Source organism: Marmota monax, unplaced genomic scaffold (assembly GCF_021218885.2).
Source record: "Marmota monax isolate L192 unplaced genomic scaffold, Marmota_monax_Labrador192_F-V1.1 WCK01_AAM20220418_F8-fsc00001, whole genome shotgun sequence".
In the NCBI taxonomy this organism is placed as follows: Eukaryota; Metazoa; Chordata; class Mammalia; order Rodentia; family Sciuridae; genus Marmota; species Marmota monax.
The window spans coordinates 18,057-40,442 of NW_026693777.1; the positions used below are offsets into that span (position 1 = coordinate 18,057).

Here is a 22,386-nt window from a genome sequence, read left to right on the forward strand (position 1 = left end):
GACAAAAAAGAAGGATGCAGAGGATGGAGGTAGCAGTAGAATAAACCCAAGGTTCTGTTATCCAACCCCTAACCAGACCACAAAAGAATCATGATCAGGGCCACTGGAAAATCACAGATTCTCCAATATTATTATGCTTTCCTAATTTTCAGTTTTCAATCTTATAAACTTTAAAAATGTTTGCTATCAGATTATTGCTTGCACCCATACTGACAGAATAATTAAAATATCTGTCACTTTATACTTTGACAAAGAAGATCTATTTGGATAATTTTTCTTTTCAAAAGAGTTTATGTAGCTATTCTGAAGAGGAGTCTAGTAGCTCTATAAATATATGCTTGAAAACTGAAACTCAGTGGAAGAGAAGAAAAAGAAATGCAAGAAGAGAAATGACCATAAAAAAAAGATATGGAAGTGACAATAAAGCAAGGACAATTATTTCCTTGTACAACTCTCAAAATAGAAATAATTTAGAAACTCCAAAGCATAAATGTTCAATAAAAGGGGAAAAACTGTATTTTTAGCAAATAAGCTAAAAATGAAATTTAAACTATCACAATTTTCCAAGGACTTAACACATTAATAGTGTATATAGAACCAATAGTTAATGAAAAACAATTCTAAACTATTCTCTGGTTCCTTTGCTTCTATTCTTTTCCTTTTGGTCAGAAGTCAAAGGCAGAGAAAAGGAGAAGAAAACTATTACATGTCAAAAAAAAAAAAGAAGAAGAAGAAGAAGAAAGTGCTCAACACTTTCTATGAGAAACAGAAGTTTTAGTATTATACACAAGTTGAAAAAAAGAGAACCAGATTGGAAATGACTATGGCCTTGTGAAAAAAGATATACATTCTGCTTTAAAACATCATGTTCCCTTTCTACTATTGTTTACAAGCTTTTGGATCCTCTGTTTATAATTTCCAGAGTTTATTTAAAACAGTAATTTTACAAGGGAGACAATGATTCTATAATTTTCCCGTAGGCTCTGATCATGATCATTAACACTAGTTGTGTGACTTAAACTTGCATCTTTCAGAGTCACAATGGTAAATGATTAAAAGAATGGACTATCAGCACAAAAAAAGGCATTAACAAACACAACTAACAAAACAACAACAGAAAACATCACATACGCTTCCAGTTCCTGTTTCATCTTTGTGAATTCTTCCTTTGTCATTGACCCTTCTCCTTCTCCAAGCTTCTGTAGTTTTTCCCTTGAAGCATCAAAATCAGGTCTTGGTGGTGCTGGTGGAATCTATAATAAAAGTAAATCACTTACTTTAAGGGACTATCATTTCTTTCCACACTGTACCACTGCCACCATAAGACGGTGTCTGGGAAACTTAAAGGTATCCTGAATGAACTGAACACTGTAAACTATCACATTCAGATTGGAGAACTTCATTAGTTTTCAGGGATTTTGTTTGTTTTTGTAGTACTGGAATTGAGCCCAGAGTCTCACACTTGCTAGGCAAAGCACTAAGCTACATCCCTAATCTTTCTTATTTTTATTGGGACAGGTTGTTGCTGGCCTCTAATTTGTAATCTCTCTGCCTCAGCTCCCGAGTAGCTAGGATTACAGGTCTGTACCACCATGCTGTGCTTCCAGAGCTTCACTAATTTTAGAAATTAAGATCCTTGAAGTCCTTTACACCAAAAACATAACAAAAACATAGCATAACACTACTTTCTGGTTTTACAATTGTTCTCAAACTTCCATCTGCAGACTCCTACACAGCAACCCAGAATCCTCAAATTCCTATGTGCTCTAAGCTCTGACTACAGACTGAATAAATGTATACAGTAAATATATATGCCATTTTTGTAAAGGCATGATTAAATACAAATATGATTTTTATTTTTTGTTGGTTTTTTCCCACTTTTAAAAAATTGGTCCATTAAAATGAATACAAACAACAATAAGTGTTGGCAAGGATGTGGGGAAAAAGTTACAATCATACACTGCTGGTGGGACTGCAAATTGGTGCAGCCAATATGGAAAGAAGTATGGAGATTTCTTGGAAAATTGGGAATGGAACCACTATTTGACCCAGCTATCCCTGTCCTCAGTCTATACCCAAAGGACTTAAAAACAGCATACTACAGGGACACAGGCACATCAGTGTTTATAGCAGCACAATTCACAATAGCTAAACTGTGGAACCAACCTAGATGCCCTTCAACAGATGAATGGATAAAGAAAAAATGTGACATATATACACAATGGAATATTACTCAGCAAGAAAATAAAATCATGGCATATGTAGGTAAATAGATGGAGTTAGAGAAGACAGTGCTAAGTGAAGTTAGCCAATCCCAAAAAAACAATGCCAAATGTTTTCTCTGATATAAGGAGGCTGAGTCATAGTGGGGTAGGGAGGCAGAGCATGGGAGGAATAGACAAACTCTAGATAGGGCAAAGGAGTGGGAGGGGAAGGGAGTGGGCATGGGGTTAGAAATGATGGTGGAATGTGATGGACATTATTATCCAAAGTACATGTATGAAGACATAAATTGGTGTGAGTATACTTTGTATACAACCAGAGATGAAAAATTGTGCTCTATATGTGTAATATGAATTGCAATGCATTCTGCTGTCACATATAAATAAAAAAAATTTAATTTAAAAAAAATGGTCCATTATAATTGTACTTATTGATGGGATTGGTTGTTACATATTCATACATGCACACAATTTACAATATAACAATATAACTTGGCCAATATCAATTCCCAGCATTTCAATTAAGTTTTGTAGATGGACACAATACCTTTATTTATTTATCTTTATGTGGTGCTGAGGATAGAAGCCAGTGCCTCACACACGGCTAGGTGAGCACTCTACCACTGAGCCACAACCCCAGCCCCTCAATTAAGTTTCTTTTTTTTTTTTTTTAGAGAGAGAGAATTTTTTTTTAATATTTATTTTCTAGTTTTTGGTGGACACAACATCTTTGTTTGTATGTAGTGCTGAGGATTGAACCCAGGCCGCACGCATGTCAGGTGAGCGCGCCACCGCTTGAGCCACATCCCCAGCCTCTTTTTTTTTTAATATTTATTTTTTAGTTGTAGTTGGACAATATCTTTATTTTACTTATTTATATATATATTTTATTTATTTATTTATTATATATATATATATATATATTTTTTTTTTTTAATTGTCTATGGACCTTTATTTTATTTATTGATACGCGGTGCTGAGAATTTAACCCAGTGCCTCACACATACGGGACAAGCGCTCTGCCACTGAGCCACAATCCCAGCCCTATTTATTTATTTTTTATGTGGTGCTGAGGATCGAACCCAGGGCCTCACACATGCTAGGGGAGCACTCTACTGCTGAGCCAAAACCCCAGCCCTCAATTAAGCTTTTTAATTAATGGGTTCGTAGTAGTTTTATACTACATGTATTTTCTAAATTAACAAATACTAAAAATATTATCCAGCAGGAAATGTTTAAAAGGATTCTGGATTAGAGGAATTTACCAGAAGCAAAAAGATTCTTTTAAAAAGCTAACAAACTAAAAATAACAAAAAAAAGAAAAAAATTAATAAGATAAATTAATGACTAAACTCATTCTATTTATCCATAGGTGAAGCAGATGAATAAGGTAAAACATGTAATGTAAAAACCTTTAAAAACATGTAAGGTCTAGAAGAGATATACCACTCAAGGTAAAGATATAAAAAAAATTATCTTAAGAGGAATGGCCGACAAATAACAATTAAGGGCACAATGATGAAAAGCTAAAGAAAGGAAGTGGAACAAAAGGAAGAAAAGTTAAATTGAGAACTGCTATAAAGGCTGGGGATATAGCTCAGTGGCAGAACATTTGACTAGCATGCATGAGGCCCTGGGTTTGCTCCCCAGCACTGCTAAAAAAACAAAACAAAGACCTACATGAAAAAGATTACACCTTGGCTGGGCGTGGTGGCACACGCCTGTAATCGCAGCTGCTTGGGAGGTGGAAGCAGGATGACCACAAGTTCAAAGCCAACCTCAGCAATTTAGTGAGGCGCTAAGCAACTCAGTGAAACCCTGTCTCTAATAAAATAAAAAATAGGGCTACGGATGTGGCTCAGTGGTTGAGTGCCCCGAGTTCAATCTCTGGTAACCAAAAAAATAAAAGATTACACCTAGGGTCAGAAAGTTATCAAGTACAGTTCAACACACATTCTCCAAGCATCTAGTATATACATACTAGGCATAATGCTGTGCAACAGGTATATAAAGATAAATAAATAAGTCTTAGTCTTTGAAGAGCCTATGGAAGAAAAAAAGAAAAACGTACCATCACACAAGAAGGTAGGGGTAAAAGGTAGAACTAGAATGAGAAAAGAAAAATGTATACTGGTCATTCACCAAAATCTAAGGTATTAAAAGGAACAAATGACTGAAAATGAGTGGTGGTTCCAAGAACAGAGATGGAATCGGGTCACAATGATTTTAGAAAAAATCTAATCAAATTAAATTTCACAAATCTAAGTGTGGTCAAAAGCTGAGGCATAATAACCATTGATTATTGATGATAACACCTTAAGGAGGCTTCCAAAAGTAAATACCTATCCACTTAAGGGTTCAAAGCCAGTATGATTTATAAAATCCCTTAATTAATTTCTAGGACAAACTCATTTCATTTCTAACAGAAAGAATCTAAGTTTAAATGAGGAAGCATAACATATTCCCACAGATCCAAACAGGACAACTCAAGATAAAAGATGGTAACCCAGTTTTGTAACAAAACTGGGAAATTTTTAAAAATCACATCAGTGCTAGGCACAGGGGCACATGAATGTAATGCCAGCAACTCAGGAAGCTAAGGCAGGAGGATGCCAAGTTCAGAGTCAATTTGGACAACTTAGTGAGAACCTGTCTCAAAATAAAAGAAAAATAAAAAGGGCTGGAAATAGAGCTCAGTGCCCCAGGGTTCATCACCAGTATCCCTGTCCCCCAAATAAATAAAATAAAATAATAAAAAATCTTATCATTTACTAAAAATGCTAAAAGACTGCAATAGAGAAGAGTATACAAAATGCTCTTAAAAATGGGATTTAAATAAAACCTCAATACTTACAATATATCCTGCATAGTCTTCATTTTCAACGAAGGAATCATGAAGCCAGATAAATTCTTCATGTTGTCGAACAACAGAAAACTCGTTCTGTTTAAAATTTGGCAATGAACTCTGCAAAGACAGATTCTTTTTGAATAAAAGTCAAAATTACACTAACAACTTTTGATAAACAATACATCTCAATTCTTTAAAAATCAGTCTTAGCTGGGCACAGTGGAGCACACCTATAATCCTAGCAACTTGGGAGGCTGGGATAACAAGTTCAAAGCGAGCCACAGAAACTTGGTGAAGCCCTAAGCAACTTAGCAAGATCCGGTCTCAAAAGAATAAAATAATACAGTCGGGCCTAGTGCACACACCAGCTTGGGAGGCTGAGACAGGAGGATCACAGTTAAAGCCAGCCTCAGCAAAAGCAAGGTGCTAAGCAACTCAGTGAGACCCTGTCTCTAAATAAAATACAAAACAAGGCTGGGGATATGGCTTAGTGGTTGAGTGCTCCTGAGTTCAATCCCTGGTACCAAAAATAAAATAATATATAAAAAAAGGCTATGGGGGTAGGGTTGTGGCTAGCGGTAGAGTGCTCACTTGGCATATGTGAGGCCCAGGGTTCAATCCCCAGTACCACATATAAATAAATAAAATAAACATATTAAAAAAAAAAGACTGGGGATGTGGCTTAATGGTTAAGCACCCCTGGGTTCAATTTCAGTACCAAAAATAAATAAAAATTAGTCTTATGTGAAAGACTACCAGTGACATTAAACTCTAGTATGAAAACTCCAAGACACTTAGTCAAATTTATCCTCAGATCTTTGGGAAATGTTGACAGGCTGGTTTTTTTTTTTTTTTTTTTTTATCTTTTATTGATTTTATTTTTTTAAATACATGACAGCAGTGGAATGCATTACAATTCTTATTACACATATAGAGCACAATTTTTCATATCTCTGTATATAAAGTATGTTCATGCCAATTTATGCCTTTATACATGTACTTTGGTTTTTTTGCATTACAATTCTTAATAACATATATACCACAATTTTCATCTCTCTCTCTGTATATAAAGTATGTTGACACCCAATTCAAGTCTTCATACATGTACTTTGTTTGTTTTTTTTTTCTTTTTTCTTTTTTTTTTTTTATTGTTGGTTGTTCAAAACATTACATAGTTCTTGATATATCATCTTTCACACTTTGCTTCAAGTGGGTTATGAACTCCCATTTTTAGCCCATATACAGATTGCAGAATCACATCAATTACACATCCATTGATTTACATATTGCCATACTAGTGACTGTCATGTTCTGCTACCTTTCCTATCCTCTACTATCCCCCCTCCCCTCCCCTCCCCTCCCCACCCCTCTTCTCTCTCTGCCCCCTCTATTGACCTTCATTTCTCCCCCTTGTATTATTTTTCCCTTTCCCCTCATTTCCTCTTGTATGTTCTTTTGTATAACCCTGAGGGTCTCCTTCCATTTCCATGCAATTTCCCTTTTCTCTCCCTTTCCCTCCCACCTCTCATCTCTGTTTAATGTTAATCTTCTTCTCATGCTCTTCGTCCCTACTCTGTTCTTAGTTACTCTCCTTATATCAAAGGAGACATTTGGCATTTGCTTTTTAGGGATTGGCTAGCTTCACTTAGCATAATCTGCTCTAGTGCCATCCATTTCCCTGCAAATTCTATGATTTTGTCATTTTTTAATGCAGAGTAATACTCCATTGTGTATAAATGCCACATTTTTTTAATCCATTCGTCTATTGAAGGGCATCTGGGTTGGTTCCAAAGTCTTGCTATTGTGAATTGAGCTGCTATGAACATCGATGTAGCAGTGTCCCTGTAGCATGCTCAATTGACAGGCTGTTATTATCTTTTTTTTTTTTTTCAAAGAAAGAGTGAGTGAGAGAGAGAGAGAGAGAGAGAGAGAGAGAGAGAGAGAGAGAGATTTTTAGTGTTTATTTTTTAGTTTTCGGCAGACACAACATCTTTGTTTGTATGTGGTGCTGAGGATCGAACCCGGGCCGCACGCATGCCAGGCGAGCGCGCTACCGCTTGAGCCACATCCCCAGCCCTGTGTTATTATCTTATACTGCTACCATTAATTACCTACTGAGGTAAAACAAGCAGAACAGGGAAGGTGGACAAAAGGAAGAGAAAGAAAGGGATGATACAAGGGAATAAAAACTAAAATAAAAATTATTCTATTGATATTTATAAAACTCAACTATTCAAACAAACAAAAACAGATCTACAATCTGATAATGTGTCCAACTGCAATAGAATGATAATTTGAAGCCAGGTGCTATCGTATAAACATGTAATCCCAGCTACTTGGGAGGATAAGATAGCAGGATCACAAGTTCAAGATCAGCCTGAATAACTTAGCAAGACATTTTTATTTATTTTTTAAAAAATAAAAAAGAGACCTTCCCTCAAAATCAAAAAATAAAAAGGGCTCAGGATGTGACTCAGTGGTAAAACATCCTGGATTTAACTGCTACTACCAGAGAAGGAAAAAAAAAAAAAGAATGTGTAGGATAGCAATCTAACTGAAGGAACAACAACAAAATTTGAAAGTAAAATTATACTAAAAAATAGATAAAAACCTACACATAATTAAATTTGTATTATATGTAGGCTCTATGATTATGTCTTAAAATGTTCATCTTTAAAAAAGTACATTTCGGGGGGCTGGGGATGTGGCTCAAGCGGTAGCGCGCTCGCCTGGCATACGTGCGGCCCGGGTTCGATCCTCAGCACCACATACAAACAAAGATGTTGTGTCCGCCAAGAACTAAAAAAAATAAATATTAAAAAATTAAAAAAAAAAATAAAAAATAAAAAAGTACATTTTGGGGCTGGGGTTGTGGGGCTCAGTGGTAGTGCACTTGCCTAGCATACGTGAGGCACTGGATTCAATTCAGAGCACCACATACAAATAAATAAAATAAAGGTCCATCAACAACTAAAAAATAATAATAAATAAATAAAAGTACATTTCACCGAGTGCGGGGGTGCCTGCCTGTATTGCCAGAGGCTCTGAAAGCTGAGACAGGAGGATCCCAAGTTCGAGGTCAACCTCAGCAACTTAGCAAGACCCTGTGTCAAAATAAAAACCAAAAAGGACTCAAAAAAGGCTTCAGATATAGCTCAGTGGTAAAGTGCTCCTGGGTTAAGTCCCCAGCACCAGAAAACAAAAGTAAAAAGTATACTTCTTGACAGGAGTGGTGGTGTACACCTATAATCCTAACTACTAGGGTGGCTAAGGCAGGAGGATCCCAAGTTCTAGACCATTCTAGACAATTTTATGAGATTCCATCTCCAAATTTTTAAAAGGTTTGGAATATAGCGCATGGTGAAGCACATGCCTAGCATATGTAAAGTACTGAGTTCAATCCCCAGTACCCACTCCCCAAAAGTAATTTCCATAAAACTTCTTTTGTTAAAATAGCAGAAATTGTAAACTATGTCCCTTTCCAATTGAGTTCAAACTCCAAGTTCACATCGGCATATTATTATATTTTTTCTTTTTTTTTTTTAATAGGTTTTAAAGTTGGGTTCAAACCAACAAATTCATACATGCATGGAATTCAATTTTAGTTTATAATCTCCCCCTTGTCCTCCCCCTTATGTAAGTAACATTAACACAACAAAAGACAAAATATAAAAATCCCACTTACTTTTGTGTGAACAGTGAATTTTACTTTATCCCTCTCACTAAGAGCATCAGAAATGTCCACTTGCAGCGCAGCATCACTTTGAAGATCTACATTTATTGCTTTAAGCTAGAAAAAGAAAATAAGTAATATCTTAAAGAAATTCTGTGTGCTTTTATATAATTTTATTCTTCTTCCAGACAACAGGATAATGGGGGGAAAAAAACACATACACACAAAAGAATCGCAAGTATAAAAAAGTATAAAAGCTCATTTTATCTACATACATAGTTAGAGGCAGGTGTTTTAGGTAAATGGTATTTTCATTCTACACCATTCAACTAAACTCTGCATTGCATTGAGTCGCTAAACTAACCATGATCCATCATAGTTTCACCCCAAAAGAAAAAACTATTTTCCAAAGGGTACACTCATACATTCTTGGTGGGACTATAAATTGGTACAATCACTCTGGAAAGCAGTATGGGGATTCTTCAAAAAACCAGGAATGGAACCATTTGATTCAGTATTCCACTCCTCGGTAAATATCCAGAGGATTTAAAATCAGCATCCTAAAGTGATGCAGCCACATCAATGTTTATAGCAGCACAATTCACAATAGCTAAGTGATACAGCCAACATAGGTGCCCTCTAACAGATGACTGGATAAATAAAATGTGATACACACACACACACACATAATGGAGTATTGCTCAGACATAAAGAATGAAATTATGGCATTTGCCAGTAAAGGGATGGATCTAGCAATTATCATGTTAAGTAATCCTAAGAAACCAAATATTTTCTCTGATATGTGGAAGCTAAAGGGGTAGGGATAGAAGTTCACTGGAGTAGACAAAGAGGAATGAAGGGAAGAGAGGAAGGATGGGAAAAGGAAAGAGGGTGGGATGAATCTGACATAACTTTCCTATGTACATATGAATACACCACAGTGAATCTCACCATCATGTACACCCACAGAAATTAATTTAAAAAATAATAACCACAGGTAAACGACAAAAGGATCAAAAAAGGGAAAGGAACAGTGGTGGGGAAAGAGAAGGGGAGGAAGAGATACTGGAGTCTGAATTTGAACAAGATGTATTCTAATAATTATTTATAATTATAATTTATAATTATATCAAAATGGATTATGTCTTGTAAAACTAAAAAGAACCAATTAAAAATAAATTAATTAATAAAAGAAAACCATTTTCTAGAAGATGGTCCATTAAATTTCAAGTGTTCTAAACTTAAGGAATATAATAAAAGAAAAATAATAAAAAGAATGATGAACAATTTTAACTCTTACTGCTTACTATATTCCTTACTGTTTAAAAATACATAATAAAACTATTAGATATATTATATATAATATATGTAAAGTACTATGAAAAATACTAACATAGTAAATATTCAATAATAAAGCTATAAGCTACAGTGCATTTGAAGAATTGGGTAAGTTCCCTATTTAGAGTTTTCATTTGCCTATCTAAGATAACTTTTACACTTACTTGTTTTTTTGAGGTGTTGGGGATTGAACTCAGGGCCTTATGCATGCTAGGCAAGTATTCTACCACTGAGCTATATCCCCAGTCCCTACAATACCATAATTCTACTTATAATTCTTAAATTTCATTCATGTTTACTCTTTAACAAAAAGTATTGTAATATGTTTGGGTAGAGACTTAACAAGAGTCAAATACACTAAAAAAACAAAATAAAATCTTAGCCAGCTACAAGATATAAAATATATAGTCTAATTAACTAGCCTGTTTCAAATATTCTAGTTGTAAAACCCAGGACTTGGTAATCTCATCTAGCTACTAGCTTCTCAAATTTTAATTACAATGTAAGTGAAAAAAAAAATGTTAGAAGAAAAACTGTTAATGCACATTGCTCTTATTTATTTATTTTAAATGCATACAATAGTTGGGCAAGGTGGTACATGCTTATAGTCCCAGCAGATGGGAAGCTGAAGCAAGAGGATCATCTGAACCTAGGAGTTCAAGATGAGTCATCCACTATCTCAAAGAGACTTACAAAAAATACACCAAAATTGTGAAAAAGCAGATTTTCTCTATATATTCTCTATTCTCCCAATTTTCCACAATGTTGCATGTATTCCTATTATAAATAGGGAAAAAAGTCTTTGTATCAGAAATCTAAAACAATTAATTTGAGCTGGGCATAGTGGCACAAAACCTGTAATTCTAGCTACTCAGGAGGCTGAATTCGGAGATCACAAGTTTGAACCCAGTCTGGATAACATGGAGAGACTCCATCTCAAAAAATATATATTAATTTCATAAAATTCCTTATTTAAATATGGCTTAAAAAGTACCTTATACTCATTTAATTTTGCAACTGGTTCTTACATGAAATGCTTTTTAAAAAATATGTTTTAGATGTTGACGGAACTTTATTTTATTCATTTATTTATATGTGATGCTGAGACTCGAACTCAGTGCCTCACACATGCTAGGCAAATGTTCTATCACTGAGCCACAACCCCAGCCCATGTAACATGCTTTTTAAAAATAAGTAATAATCCCAACAACTCAACAGGATGAGGCAGAAGGATGGCAAGTTTGAGGCCAGCCTCAGCAAGACCCTATCGTAAAATTAAAAATAAGAAAAGGGGCTAAAAATCTAGTTCAATGGCAGAGCACCATGTTTTAATTCCCAGTAACACCAAAAAAATTAATAAAACATAAATAAGTGCTATTACATAAAATACAAATTAAAATTCACAAAAGAAATAAATTATTGTAAGTTGCTGTGATACTATATATGATAGCCTTTTTTTAAAAAGAGAGAGAGAGAGAGAGAGAGAGAGAGAGAGAATTTTTTTAATATTTATTTTTAAATTTTCGGCGGACACAACATCTTTGATTGTATGTGGTACTGAGGATAGAACCCGGGCCGCATGCATGCCAGGCGAGCCCGCTACCGCTTGAGCCACATCCCCAGTCCCATATGATGGCCTTTAATAAAAACTTTATTGATAACTTTAATAAGTTAAACTTCAATAAGCAAACATATCATTCAAAGTTCATATATATAGCTCAGTTGATATAGCTCAGGTCTTGGATTCAATTCCCTACACACACACATACACCACAACTGATACTGTAAACTTACACATAAAAACAACATGTTCTAAAAAAATCATTATTGTTCTCAATGCTACATGTAGCTCATTATCTGATAAATAATTAAACGTTTCTTTTTCACTTTCCAACTATCTTGTTACCCCTTCAATATTAGAAACATTTGAGAGTAATTTGTTCCTTGTTTTTTTTTTCTATTTAGTTTTATCAGGTATTCATATTGTCCTTTTCAACCTCTTCCTCAACCCTTTATCTTAGTTCTAGTTTAAGAAATCTGTTTCCGGGGGCCCGGGGTTGTGGCTCAGTGGTAGAGCACTTGCCTAGCATGTACTAGGCACTGGGGTCGATTCCCGGGGAACCACATTAAAAAAAAAAATAAACAAATAAAATAAAGGTATTTAAAAAAAAAAAAAAAGAAATCTGTTTCCTTTTTATTAAACCTCATTTCTAGGCCACTTTTTAGGTATTTACTGTGCTAGGCTGAGTAATGTTACCCTGTACGGCAAAAAAGGACTTTGCAGATGTGATTTAAGTTTTTTGTTTGTTTGTTTGTTTTTGGTTTTTTTTTAATACCAGGGATTGAACTCAGGGGCAATCAACCACTGAACCACATCCCCAGCCCTATTTTGTATTTTATTTAGAGAGAAGGTCTCACTGAGTTGCTTAGTGCCTCACTTTTGCTGAGGCTGGCTTTGAACTTCTGATCCTCCTGCCTCAGCCTCCCCAGCCACTAGGTCAATTAAGGTTTTTTGTTTTTAAGAGAGAGAGAGAGAGAATTTTTAAATATTTTTTAGTTTTCGGTGGACACAACATCTTTGTTTGTATATGGTGCTGAGGATTGAACCCGGGCCACACGCATGCCAAGCAAGCGCGCTACTGCTTGAGCCACATCCCCAGCCCCAATTAAGGTTTTGACACAGGGAGAGTATGCTGTTTTATCTAGTTAGACCTTAAATGCAATCACATATTCCTTTATAAATGGGAGGCGAAGAGAAATTTGTCACACACGATAACTTCAATAATTAACAACTAGGGCTGGGGATGTGGCTCAAGCGGTAGCGCGCTCGCCTGGCATGCGTGTGGCCCGGGTTCGATCCTCAGCACCACATACAAACAAAGATGTTGTGTCCGCCGAAAACTAAAAAATAAATATTAAAAAAATAATAATAATAATTAACAACTAGAAGCAGAGATTAAAAGTAATGTACTACAAATCAGATTTCTGGCAACCACTAGAAGCTCAAAGAAGCAGCAAATTCTTCGCTTCCACCTCTGGAGGACACCTTGATTTCAGCTCAGTGACTAATTTCTTACTTCTAGCCCCCAGAATTGTGAGTGAATAAATTTCCATTGTTTTAAGCCACCAAGTTTGTGGTAATTTGTTAAACAGCTACAGGACACTAGTGCATTTATCATATAGTTTCTGGAATAACAACACTGTTGGCATTTCTCCACTTCTTTATGTTTTCATTGCCTAGTCTAGCATTTCGCAAACACAACTTAACCTGACACTTATTAAAAATACAAAACCTGGGTTGGGGTTATAGCTTGGCAGTAGAGTGCTTGCCTAGCATGTGTGAGGCACAGTGTTCAATTATCAGCACTGCGTATAAATAAATAAGTAAAATGATCCAACTAAAAAAAAAATACAAAACCTAGAGTAAAGGGCCTTAAAAATCTGTAGTTAGAAACACTGGCAGAGATGTTTCAGCATTTTCTATGTCTTCATGGTGTGTCAAAACTGGTAACATTTTCTTTTTAATGATTATATCAAATAGATTTGCCAGATTTCATGTTTATGAGTACAATTTTCATTTGATTTTTACTACTGTTCTGTCAGATGAAAATACACCCATCAGGGATTTTTACATCTGAGTGGCTGCCAGTTATTCTTCTAATTTAAGATTACTTCAAGTTATATTTCTCTTCCATATGAAATACAGTACCTTTTCCTTTTGATAACTTTTTAATTATAACTTTTATCTATATAAAATATCCCCAGTGTTAGACACTTAACACTATGGTCCCAGATTCTATTTTTTTAGGTATAATTTAAATGCAATAAAATGCAGACTTTAATTATATAAATTTGAAGTTTTAATAAACATATAGGTTACATACAATTGAAACATCACTCCCAGAAAGTACCCTTATGCTCCTTTTAACAGTTTTATGCTTCTCTTTCATTACTCTTAAATCTTCTGTCACTTGTATATTTTTTTCTCTTGTATGCCTTATTAAAGCATGTTATCTACTTGCATATCACTTTAACAGACACTGAATCTACTATTTGTCTTTTTCGTTCTTTTACAACTTAGTTCTAGAACTGATCTCAAGAAAGTATACATGTACCACACGTGCTGATATTTTGGGGCAATTCTGCATGATGCTAAATGGTGATAGTGAGTTTCTGATGTCTTTCATTTACATTTCATAATAAATTCAAAACACCAGCTAACGTGTACATTCTGATATTGCACCTTCTTACAGTCAGTTCCTACTTATTCTTTACACTCCCAGATGATTATTTCCCATATCCTGAGTATATAGAAAAGTAGACATAAAGGATTATTTTGTTTGACAGTAAGATATGCTTTGCATACATTAAGTTTTTTAAATTCCTATTTCTAACAACTAATATTTATAATGGAAAAGCAAGTCTCTAAAATGAAATCACCCCTATATTAGCACAAAACTTCAATGAAAGTCAATGTGCTTTATTTCATCAACTATTGATGCCTTTTGTATTTTAATATCTGAAATAGGAATGTCTTTCATTTGATGACAATTACAATTTAACTAGTATTTTTTTTCCTTTGTGGTACATGGAAAAAATAGATCTTTCAATTATACCTTAAATTTGAAAAAACATTACTATAAATTTAATGTTAATTACTCAAAACGCACAGCTTTTCCAAGCTGATTTTCTTCCCTGTTTAAAGAAACTCAATAACTTTAGAGGGTCTTATTTCATTTTATTTGGTACTGGGGACTGAACCCAGGGGTGCTTCACACTGAGTTACATCTCCAGCCCTTTTTATTTTTTATTTTGAGACAGGATGTCGCTAAATTGCTAATGCTCGTCTCAAACTTGCAATCCTCCTGCCTCAGCCTTCAGAGTTGCTAGGATTACAGGCATGTGTCATGCAGGGTTTTGTTTTGTTTGTACCATGCATTGAACCCAAAGGTGCCCAACAACTGAGCCACATTATATTTTTGAGACAGGGTCTCACCAAATTGCTTAGGGCCTCACTAAGTTGCTGACACTGGCTTTGGAACTTGTGATCTTCCTGCTTCAGCAACCCGAGACTCTGGGATTACACACTTGTGCCACCACACTGTCATCATACATGGTTTTATTAAGAAAAAGACTCAATGCACACAACTTGTTTAATTAACATTTCTGAAACTTTTAATTAACTTTCTGAAATTAGTGAACTGAATTTATCTGAGTAAATTTCTGATGAGACTACATTCAGTAGTTTAATCTTTCTTTTTTTTTGTACAGGGGATTGAATTTAGGGGCACTCAACCACTGCCAAGCTACATCCCCAGCCATATTTTGTATTTATTTATTTATTAAAGAGAGAGCGAGAGAGTGAGAGTGAGAGAGAGAATTTTTTAATGTTTATTTTTTATTTTTTTTAGTTTTCGGCGGACACAACATCTTTGTTTGTATGTGGTGCTGAGGATCGAACCCGGGCTGCACGAATGCCAGGCGAGCACGCTACCACTTGAGCCACATCCCCAGCCCTGTATTTTATTTATAGATAGGGTCTCACTGACTTGTTTAGCACCTTGCTTTTGCTGGGCTGGCTTTGAACTCACAAGCTTCCTGCCTCAGCCTTCCAAGCAGCTGGGATTACAAGTGTGCACCACTGCACCCGACGTGGTTTAATCTTTATCTAAGCCAATAAACTTTGTACTTTCCTTTTGTCAGAGACTGACTGAATTATTTGAGTCCCTGGTCAAGACCAGGACAGAATATGAATTAAGCAATAAAATTACAGTATTACTAAAAACTAAGATCCTGCCCTATTGCTGGTATTTATAATTACTTAGTAAAGAAGACATTCATTACTAGGTATTAGTGGTGACTTATATAGTATAGTAATATATTAAAACTTATTATATAAAGGATTCCCAATTGGAGAAAAGCTAAAGTCCTTACAGTAGTCCATCAGGCACTATAAAATCTCCATCTGACATCATCTCCAACTAATCTACTATACCTCTGGCTCACTGAGTACTACCATATGGTCTCTTTGTTCCTTGAACACACAAGCATACCGCCACCTAAGGAATCTGTGCAATTACTATTTACTCTGCCTAGATATCTACCTGTATGGCTCATTTCCATTAAGTCTTGAAGCCCTTCCCCAAAAGACCTTTCCTTGTCATCCCATCTAAAACACAGCTGAAACACTGTCCTTCCATATAACAATCCCTATTCCTCCTTCATTTTTTTCACAGCACTTATTCAACATCAAATATACCATAATTAGGGCCTGGGGTTGTGACTCAGTGATAGAGCACTCGCCTAGCACGTGTTCAATCCTCAGCACCACATATAAAATAATTATTTTTAACGCCCCTCCCCAACTAGAATTCAGCTCCATAAGGACATAAATTTTTGTCCATGTGGTTTGCTGCTGTATTGCCAAATGGTGGTCTTCAACAAATATTTGTTGAATAAAAGAGTGAAATAAAATAAAGATTCTAACCATAACTGGACTACAAAACTGTTATCAGAGCCAGGTGTGGTGTTGCATGCCTCTAATCCCAGTGACTCAGAAGGCTGAGACAGGAGGACTGCAAGTTTGAGGCCAGTCTCAGAAGCTTAGGGAGATCCTCAGCAACTCAGACTGTCTCAAAATAAAAAACAAAAGGGGATGGGGCTGGGGTTGTGGCTCAGCGGTAGAGCGCTCACCTAGCACGTGTGAGGCCCTGATTTGACCCTTAGCACCACATAAAAATAAATAAATAAAGGTATTATGTCCAATTACAACTAAAAAATAAATATTTTTTTAAAAAAGGGCTGGGGGGCTGGTATTGTGGCTCAGAGGTAGAGTACTCGCCTACCATGTATGAGGCACTTGGTTCGATCCTCAGCACCACACAAAAATAAAGATATTGTGTCCACCTATAACTAAAAAAATAAATTAAAAAAAAAAAAGGGCTGGGGATGTAGCTCGGTGGTAAAGCACCCCTGGGTTGGATCCCTCCCCTCCCCCCAAAATCAGGTAATTACAATACAATCAATGAAAAACAAAACCCCATGAGATAGAATTACATTAAGCTCATTAATTCAGGCCAAATTCACACTATTTAACTAGTAGCCTAGTTACGATTTTTTATAAGAAGTTCTATGATATTTCCATTACTAGTATATACCCTATACACTCAGCAGTTAATGTTTAATTATACATATTCTAGAAAATGACATTTGAACCAGATTTCCTCTCATATGTCATACTAGAAACAACAAATCACCAGTGGGGTGGTACTAATGGTGTCTACCTGTAAGTTAAAAGTTAACATTATTGGTAGAACAAATGTAGACCCTTGATTCTAGGCAGTATAACAATATGCATTTCTTTAATAAATTTTTCAGCTCATATTATGAAGGACTTAAGAAAAAAGCCCCACCTTCATGAATTTGTTTGCAGCAAGGAAACAATCAACTTTAATACAAAATGAAATAACTTCTTGTTTTCTGCCACTTTTACTATACATATGACTTTGCATTATTGACATCTCCAGTTCTATGACCTTTCCATATTTCCAGTCTGTCAGCACCTACTCTGTGATCCACCTCTTTCTTGTTGGTCCCTTTAACACTACTGCTCTTTCACCCTACTTAGCTTACAAATTCCCATATTCAGGATCAATTTAATCAACAACTTTCTTCTTTTATTTTGGTACCAGGGATTAAACTCGAGGGCACTCCGCCACTGAGCCACATCTCCAGCCCTATTTTGCATTTTATTTAGAGACAGGGTCTCACTGAGCTGCTTAGTGCATCGATAAATTGCTGAGGCTGGCTTTGAACTCGTGATCCTCTTGACTCAGCCTCCCCAGCTGCTGGGGCTACAGGTGTGTGACACCGAGCCTGGCCTTCCTTTTGCTTTTACATTTGAGCTGCTGAATGTGGCTAGAGAACAATCATAAATGAGCTGGATATGATGGCACACACTTGTAACCCCAGATTCTCAGGAGGCTGAAACAAGAGGATCACAGGTGAAGGTCAGTCTGGATAATATAGTGAGACCTTGTCTCAAAAGGCTGGGTGTGTAGCTCAGTGGTCCAATGTTTGCCTGATATATGCAAAGTCCTGGGTTCAATCCCCAAATTACCTATATGTTATCCTTTTAGTTGGCATGTCCTCCTTCACCCTTCCCTGAGTCTACAAAATCCTGATCAATCAACATTAAGTGGCTAGCCAGCATGTGGCTCATGCCTGTAATCCATTCTAGTAACTCAGGAGGCTCAGACAAGAAGACAAGTTTGAGGCCAGCCTCAGCAATTTAGAGACCCTTTCATAAAACTAAAAAAAACAAAACAAAGCTGGGTTTATAGCTCAGTGGTAGAGCATCCCTTGGTTAAATCCCCAGTAGAAAAACAACACCAAAAAAATAAATAAATAAAAAAATAAAGGTCAGCACAGCCCAATTGATGATAAGAGGTTAAGAACAGAGGTTAAGAACCCAGCCCAGCATGGTGGTACATGTCTGTAATTCCATCAATTCTGAAGGCTGAGGCAGGAGGATCACAAGTTTGAGGCCAGCCCCAGCAATTTAGTGAGAACTTAAAGCAATTAGTAAGACCCTGTCTCAAAATAAAAAATAAAAGGGGGTGAGGATGTGACAGAAAAGAAACGAAACCAGACCCTAGAGCTAAACCAACAGTGTCTGACTGCAAGTCCTACTGGCTCTATGACCTTGAGAAGTTATTTAATCTTTTTAAACCTTTGTTCCTATCCAAAATAGGAACAGCAGCAGCTACTTCCCATACAGATTTGAGAACCGAGTCAATACACATAGTCCCTACCACACAGTCAATGCAATACAAGCCTGTAACTTCTGTCTTTTACTATCCCTGTCCCCAAAGTTAAACACTCTCTTCTTTGTGCTCAAGGCACTTTAACAAAAGGGATAATAACTACCTTCCTCCTTGCACTGTTATGATCTCAGGGCAAGAACCTTGTCCTATTCATCTTTTTAGCCTCAGAGAATACCATATTACTTTTTCCGTGGTGGTACTGGGGATCCAACCCAGGGCCTTGCACATATTAGGCACTCTGCCACTGAGTTACATCCTAGTCCTTTTTATTTTTGAGCCAGGTCTCACTAAATTGCCCAAGCTGGCCTTGAACTTGAGTAGTCCTCCTGCCTCAAGTTTGGGCCATGATGCTCAGCTCTATGTCACATTTTTATTGGGAAAAAAAAACTATTAATAAACGTGGAATGTGTTTAAACTAAACGCTGTGCATGTACAAAATAAAAAGCAAACAGCTGTGCCAAGTGTTGAAAGAACAGGTAGTGAGGAGGAAAGCACTCCACAACACGGAAATGCATGCATAAAGCAGACATTTAAGTGCAGAGGTGCAACTGGGCAATGACAACAGACGAAGGTATGTGTAGGGTGGGGGCAGCATATTAAAGCCAGCCAGAAAACAGTTATAAATGCTAACCTAAAGAATCTGGACTTTACTTCAAAAAGAATGAGGTTGACATTACTTTTGACTCACGAAATGACTTAAATGATTTCAGTTATGTAACTATGCATAATGTGAAGGCTGGATTAGAAAGTAGAAAGGCTAAGGATGGACAAATGATGGTTACTGCTACAACTCAGGAAAGAAGTAGCAAAGATTAACTGGAGCCATAGAAAAGACTTAAGATGGGATACACATTCTAAGGTAAAATTAACTGACCTCAGTGACTATTCTAACATAAAAATATGTATGATTCAGAGGTTTCTTGCACAACTATAAAATGAGGCCATTAATGAAGATAAGGAATACAGAGGGAGGAGGAAGACTGAGTCCAGGATAAGATATAGTTACCCCACCTAAAGTAATATTTTTTTAAGAGGGGGGGGTGGAGAGAGAGAGAGAATTTTTTTTAATATTTATTTTTTAGTTCTCGGCGGACACAACATCTTTGTTTGTATGTGGTGCTGAGGGATCAAACCCGGGCCACACTCACGCCAGGCGAGCGCGCTACCGCTTGAGCCACATCCCCAGCCCCTAAAGTAATTTTTTAAAACAATAAACATATTATTTAGAATTGGAACCGAATGCTGAGAATTATGCCATCACTTTGGCATGTATTACACTTAATTTAACAAACACATCACAGCAAAATGTGTTCAGTTCAAAGGGCTCATTTGTTTACTAAATAACATGTTACAGTTTTTCATTTGGGGGAAAAATCTATTATGCTGCGATGGAGCTGAAGAGATCAAAATGTGGCCAATAATTTTCAACACTGTGTGTTGTTATAAACTTATTTGTTTCTCACAAAACAATACTTTCTTGATGCTATAAGATTCTGTTCTGATCCAATTATCATGATGAAAACCTACTTGCTGCTTTGTACACTTTTTATTTTTGAAGGTGGGATATTTCCTCTGCAACTCATATCAAATACTCATTTCATGCTTTTCTCTATCAAGACTCCCTTTCCTAAAGACTGAACAAGATGATCTAAACTAAAACTGCAATGCCTTAAAGTTCTAACTGTGGCAGTCTATTTCTATCAGGACAAGTACAATTTAAGGAAATTTAAACAGGGCGGGTACTTCTGTTCCTGAAATGAAGAAACACACAGTAACTTTGTGAAACAGTGATCAAACTTCAGTGCACAACACAAACTCTTGGATGTTAACGTAAAAAGCAGATATTTGGGCTTGGGTTGTGGCTCAGTGGTAGAGCACTTGCCTAGCATGTGTGAGGCACTGGGTTCGATCTTTAGCACCACATAACAAACAAACAAAGGTATTGTGTTCATCTATAACTTAAAAAAAAAAAAAAAAAAAGCAGTTATTTGGGCCAGTATGGTTGCACACAACTGTAATACCAGTAACTCAAAAGAAGGCAGGAGAATTGCAAGTTCTTAGCAACTTAGCGAAACTCTGTCTTAAAATAAAACATAAAAATACCAGCTGAAGGTGTGGCTCAGTGGTTAAGCACCCCTGGGTAAAACCTCCAGTACTTAAAAAAATAAATAAATTGTCTTCCCACCCCAAGAGATTCTGATTTAATAAGGGCATGGGATCCATAAATTTTTGTTTTGCTTTTCAAACACTACAGGTGATTCTGATGGAAATATTTCAAGGCCATTCTGAGAAACACATGTAATAGTTCCAATGTCAGTAACTAGGTTTAAAATCCAGCTCCCATTCACTGTGTGACCTTAGACTACTTTCTTAGTTTCTGGAAGGTTTGGATTTACTATAAAAGGGGCATACTTCAAAGATGTTATTAATGAAATAATGCCAAAATAGTGCTTAACAATGTGCTCAGCTATAATTATTACTATAATTCAATTCACCTAGTTCTATAAGACAAAAATAAGGAAAAATTGGACATATGTACACATTCACCATGACATCTAAAAACTTTCTAACTCATAACTATGTTTTTTCTTTCTTTTTTTTTTTCTTTATCGCAGTACTAAAGATCAAACCCAATGCATGCTAGGCAAGCACCTACCACTGAGCTAAATCCTCCACCCAGTTTTTTTCCATTTCATATTAAAGTTTTCATCTCCAAGATTCTATAAGAACCTCCTAGTCAGGCATGCTCTTTGTCTTCTTCCCCTTGAATTTTGTAATAATTGAAAAACGCAGACATATTACTTAAGTGTTTCCAGTCCTATAGGGAAATCTTACAAAGGCATAAAGTTATGAATACAAATATTTACCAGAAAATATTCTACTTTTCACATCATCAATGTAAATGCTCCAAAAATTAGTAGTTTTATCAAACAGATCTTAATTTAAAAAAAAAATCCTATTTGCTCTTTTCATGTAATCACATAAACACAAAGTTATCTAAATAATGAAGGTCATGTTTTATTTTTAGAAAAAAAATCAGTTTAATTGCACTATTATCAATTCATTTAATTTCATTAGTAGCTCTGTTGGTTTCCCCTATTTTAAAATCCAAAATATAATTTGCAAATGCTCACATAATTCTCTTATCCCAGAAGATACATATACATTTGCACATACCCATTTCATTTTATAGTTCTCTGAAAAGAAATTTTGGAAACTAGAAGTTCTACAAACTTTTGCACTAACCAAAAATCCTAAATTTTGTGTAAAATGAGAAAATTATTAATTAATTGATCATTCATAAAAATATGCAGCATCCTCTGCATCTTATTATTTGAAAGCTTAATACTTACCACCTCATTTCATTAAACACAGCAAAAACAGCTAACAAAATTTTACCCCCTACCAAAAACCCACTAAAGATGTAGCTCTCACATTATCTAAGATGGATAATGTGAAGGAACCAGGGACACTTTGCTG

General features: G+C 35.8%; 1 protein-coding gene across 3 annotated transcripts in view; it reads right to left on the reverse strand.

Annotated features, from left to right (window-relative positions):
* The window catches only part of Snx6 (sorting nexin 6), a gene marked incomplete at its 3' end in the record, with an annotated part of 40,836 nt that overhangs the window by 17,080 nt on the left and 1,370 nt on the right, over positions 1-22,386 (reverse strand). For 2 of the 3 annotated variants that reach the window (XM_046461822.1, XM_046461821.2), the window contains 3 exon segments: positions 1,132-1,253; positions 5,077-5,187; positions 8,756-8,860. In XM_046461822.1, coding sequence (XP_046317778.1) covers positions 1,132-1,253; positions 5,077-5,187; positions 8,756-8,860 — 338 coding nt within the window. 3 annotated transcript variants of the gene reach the window in all.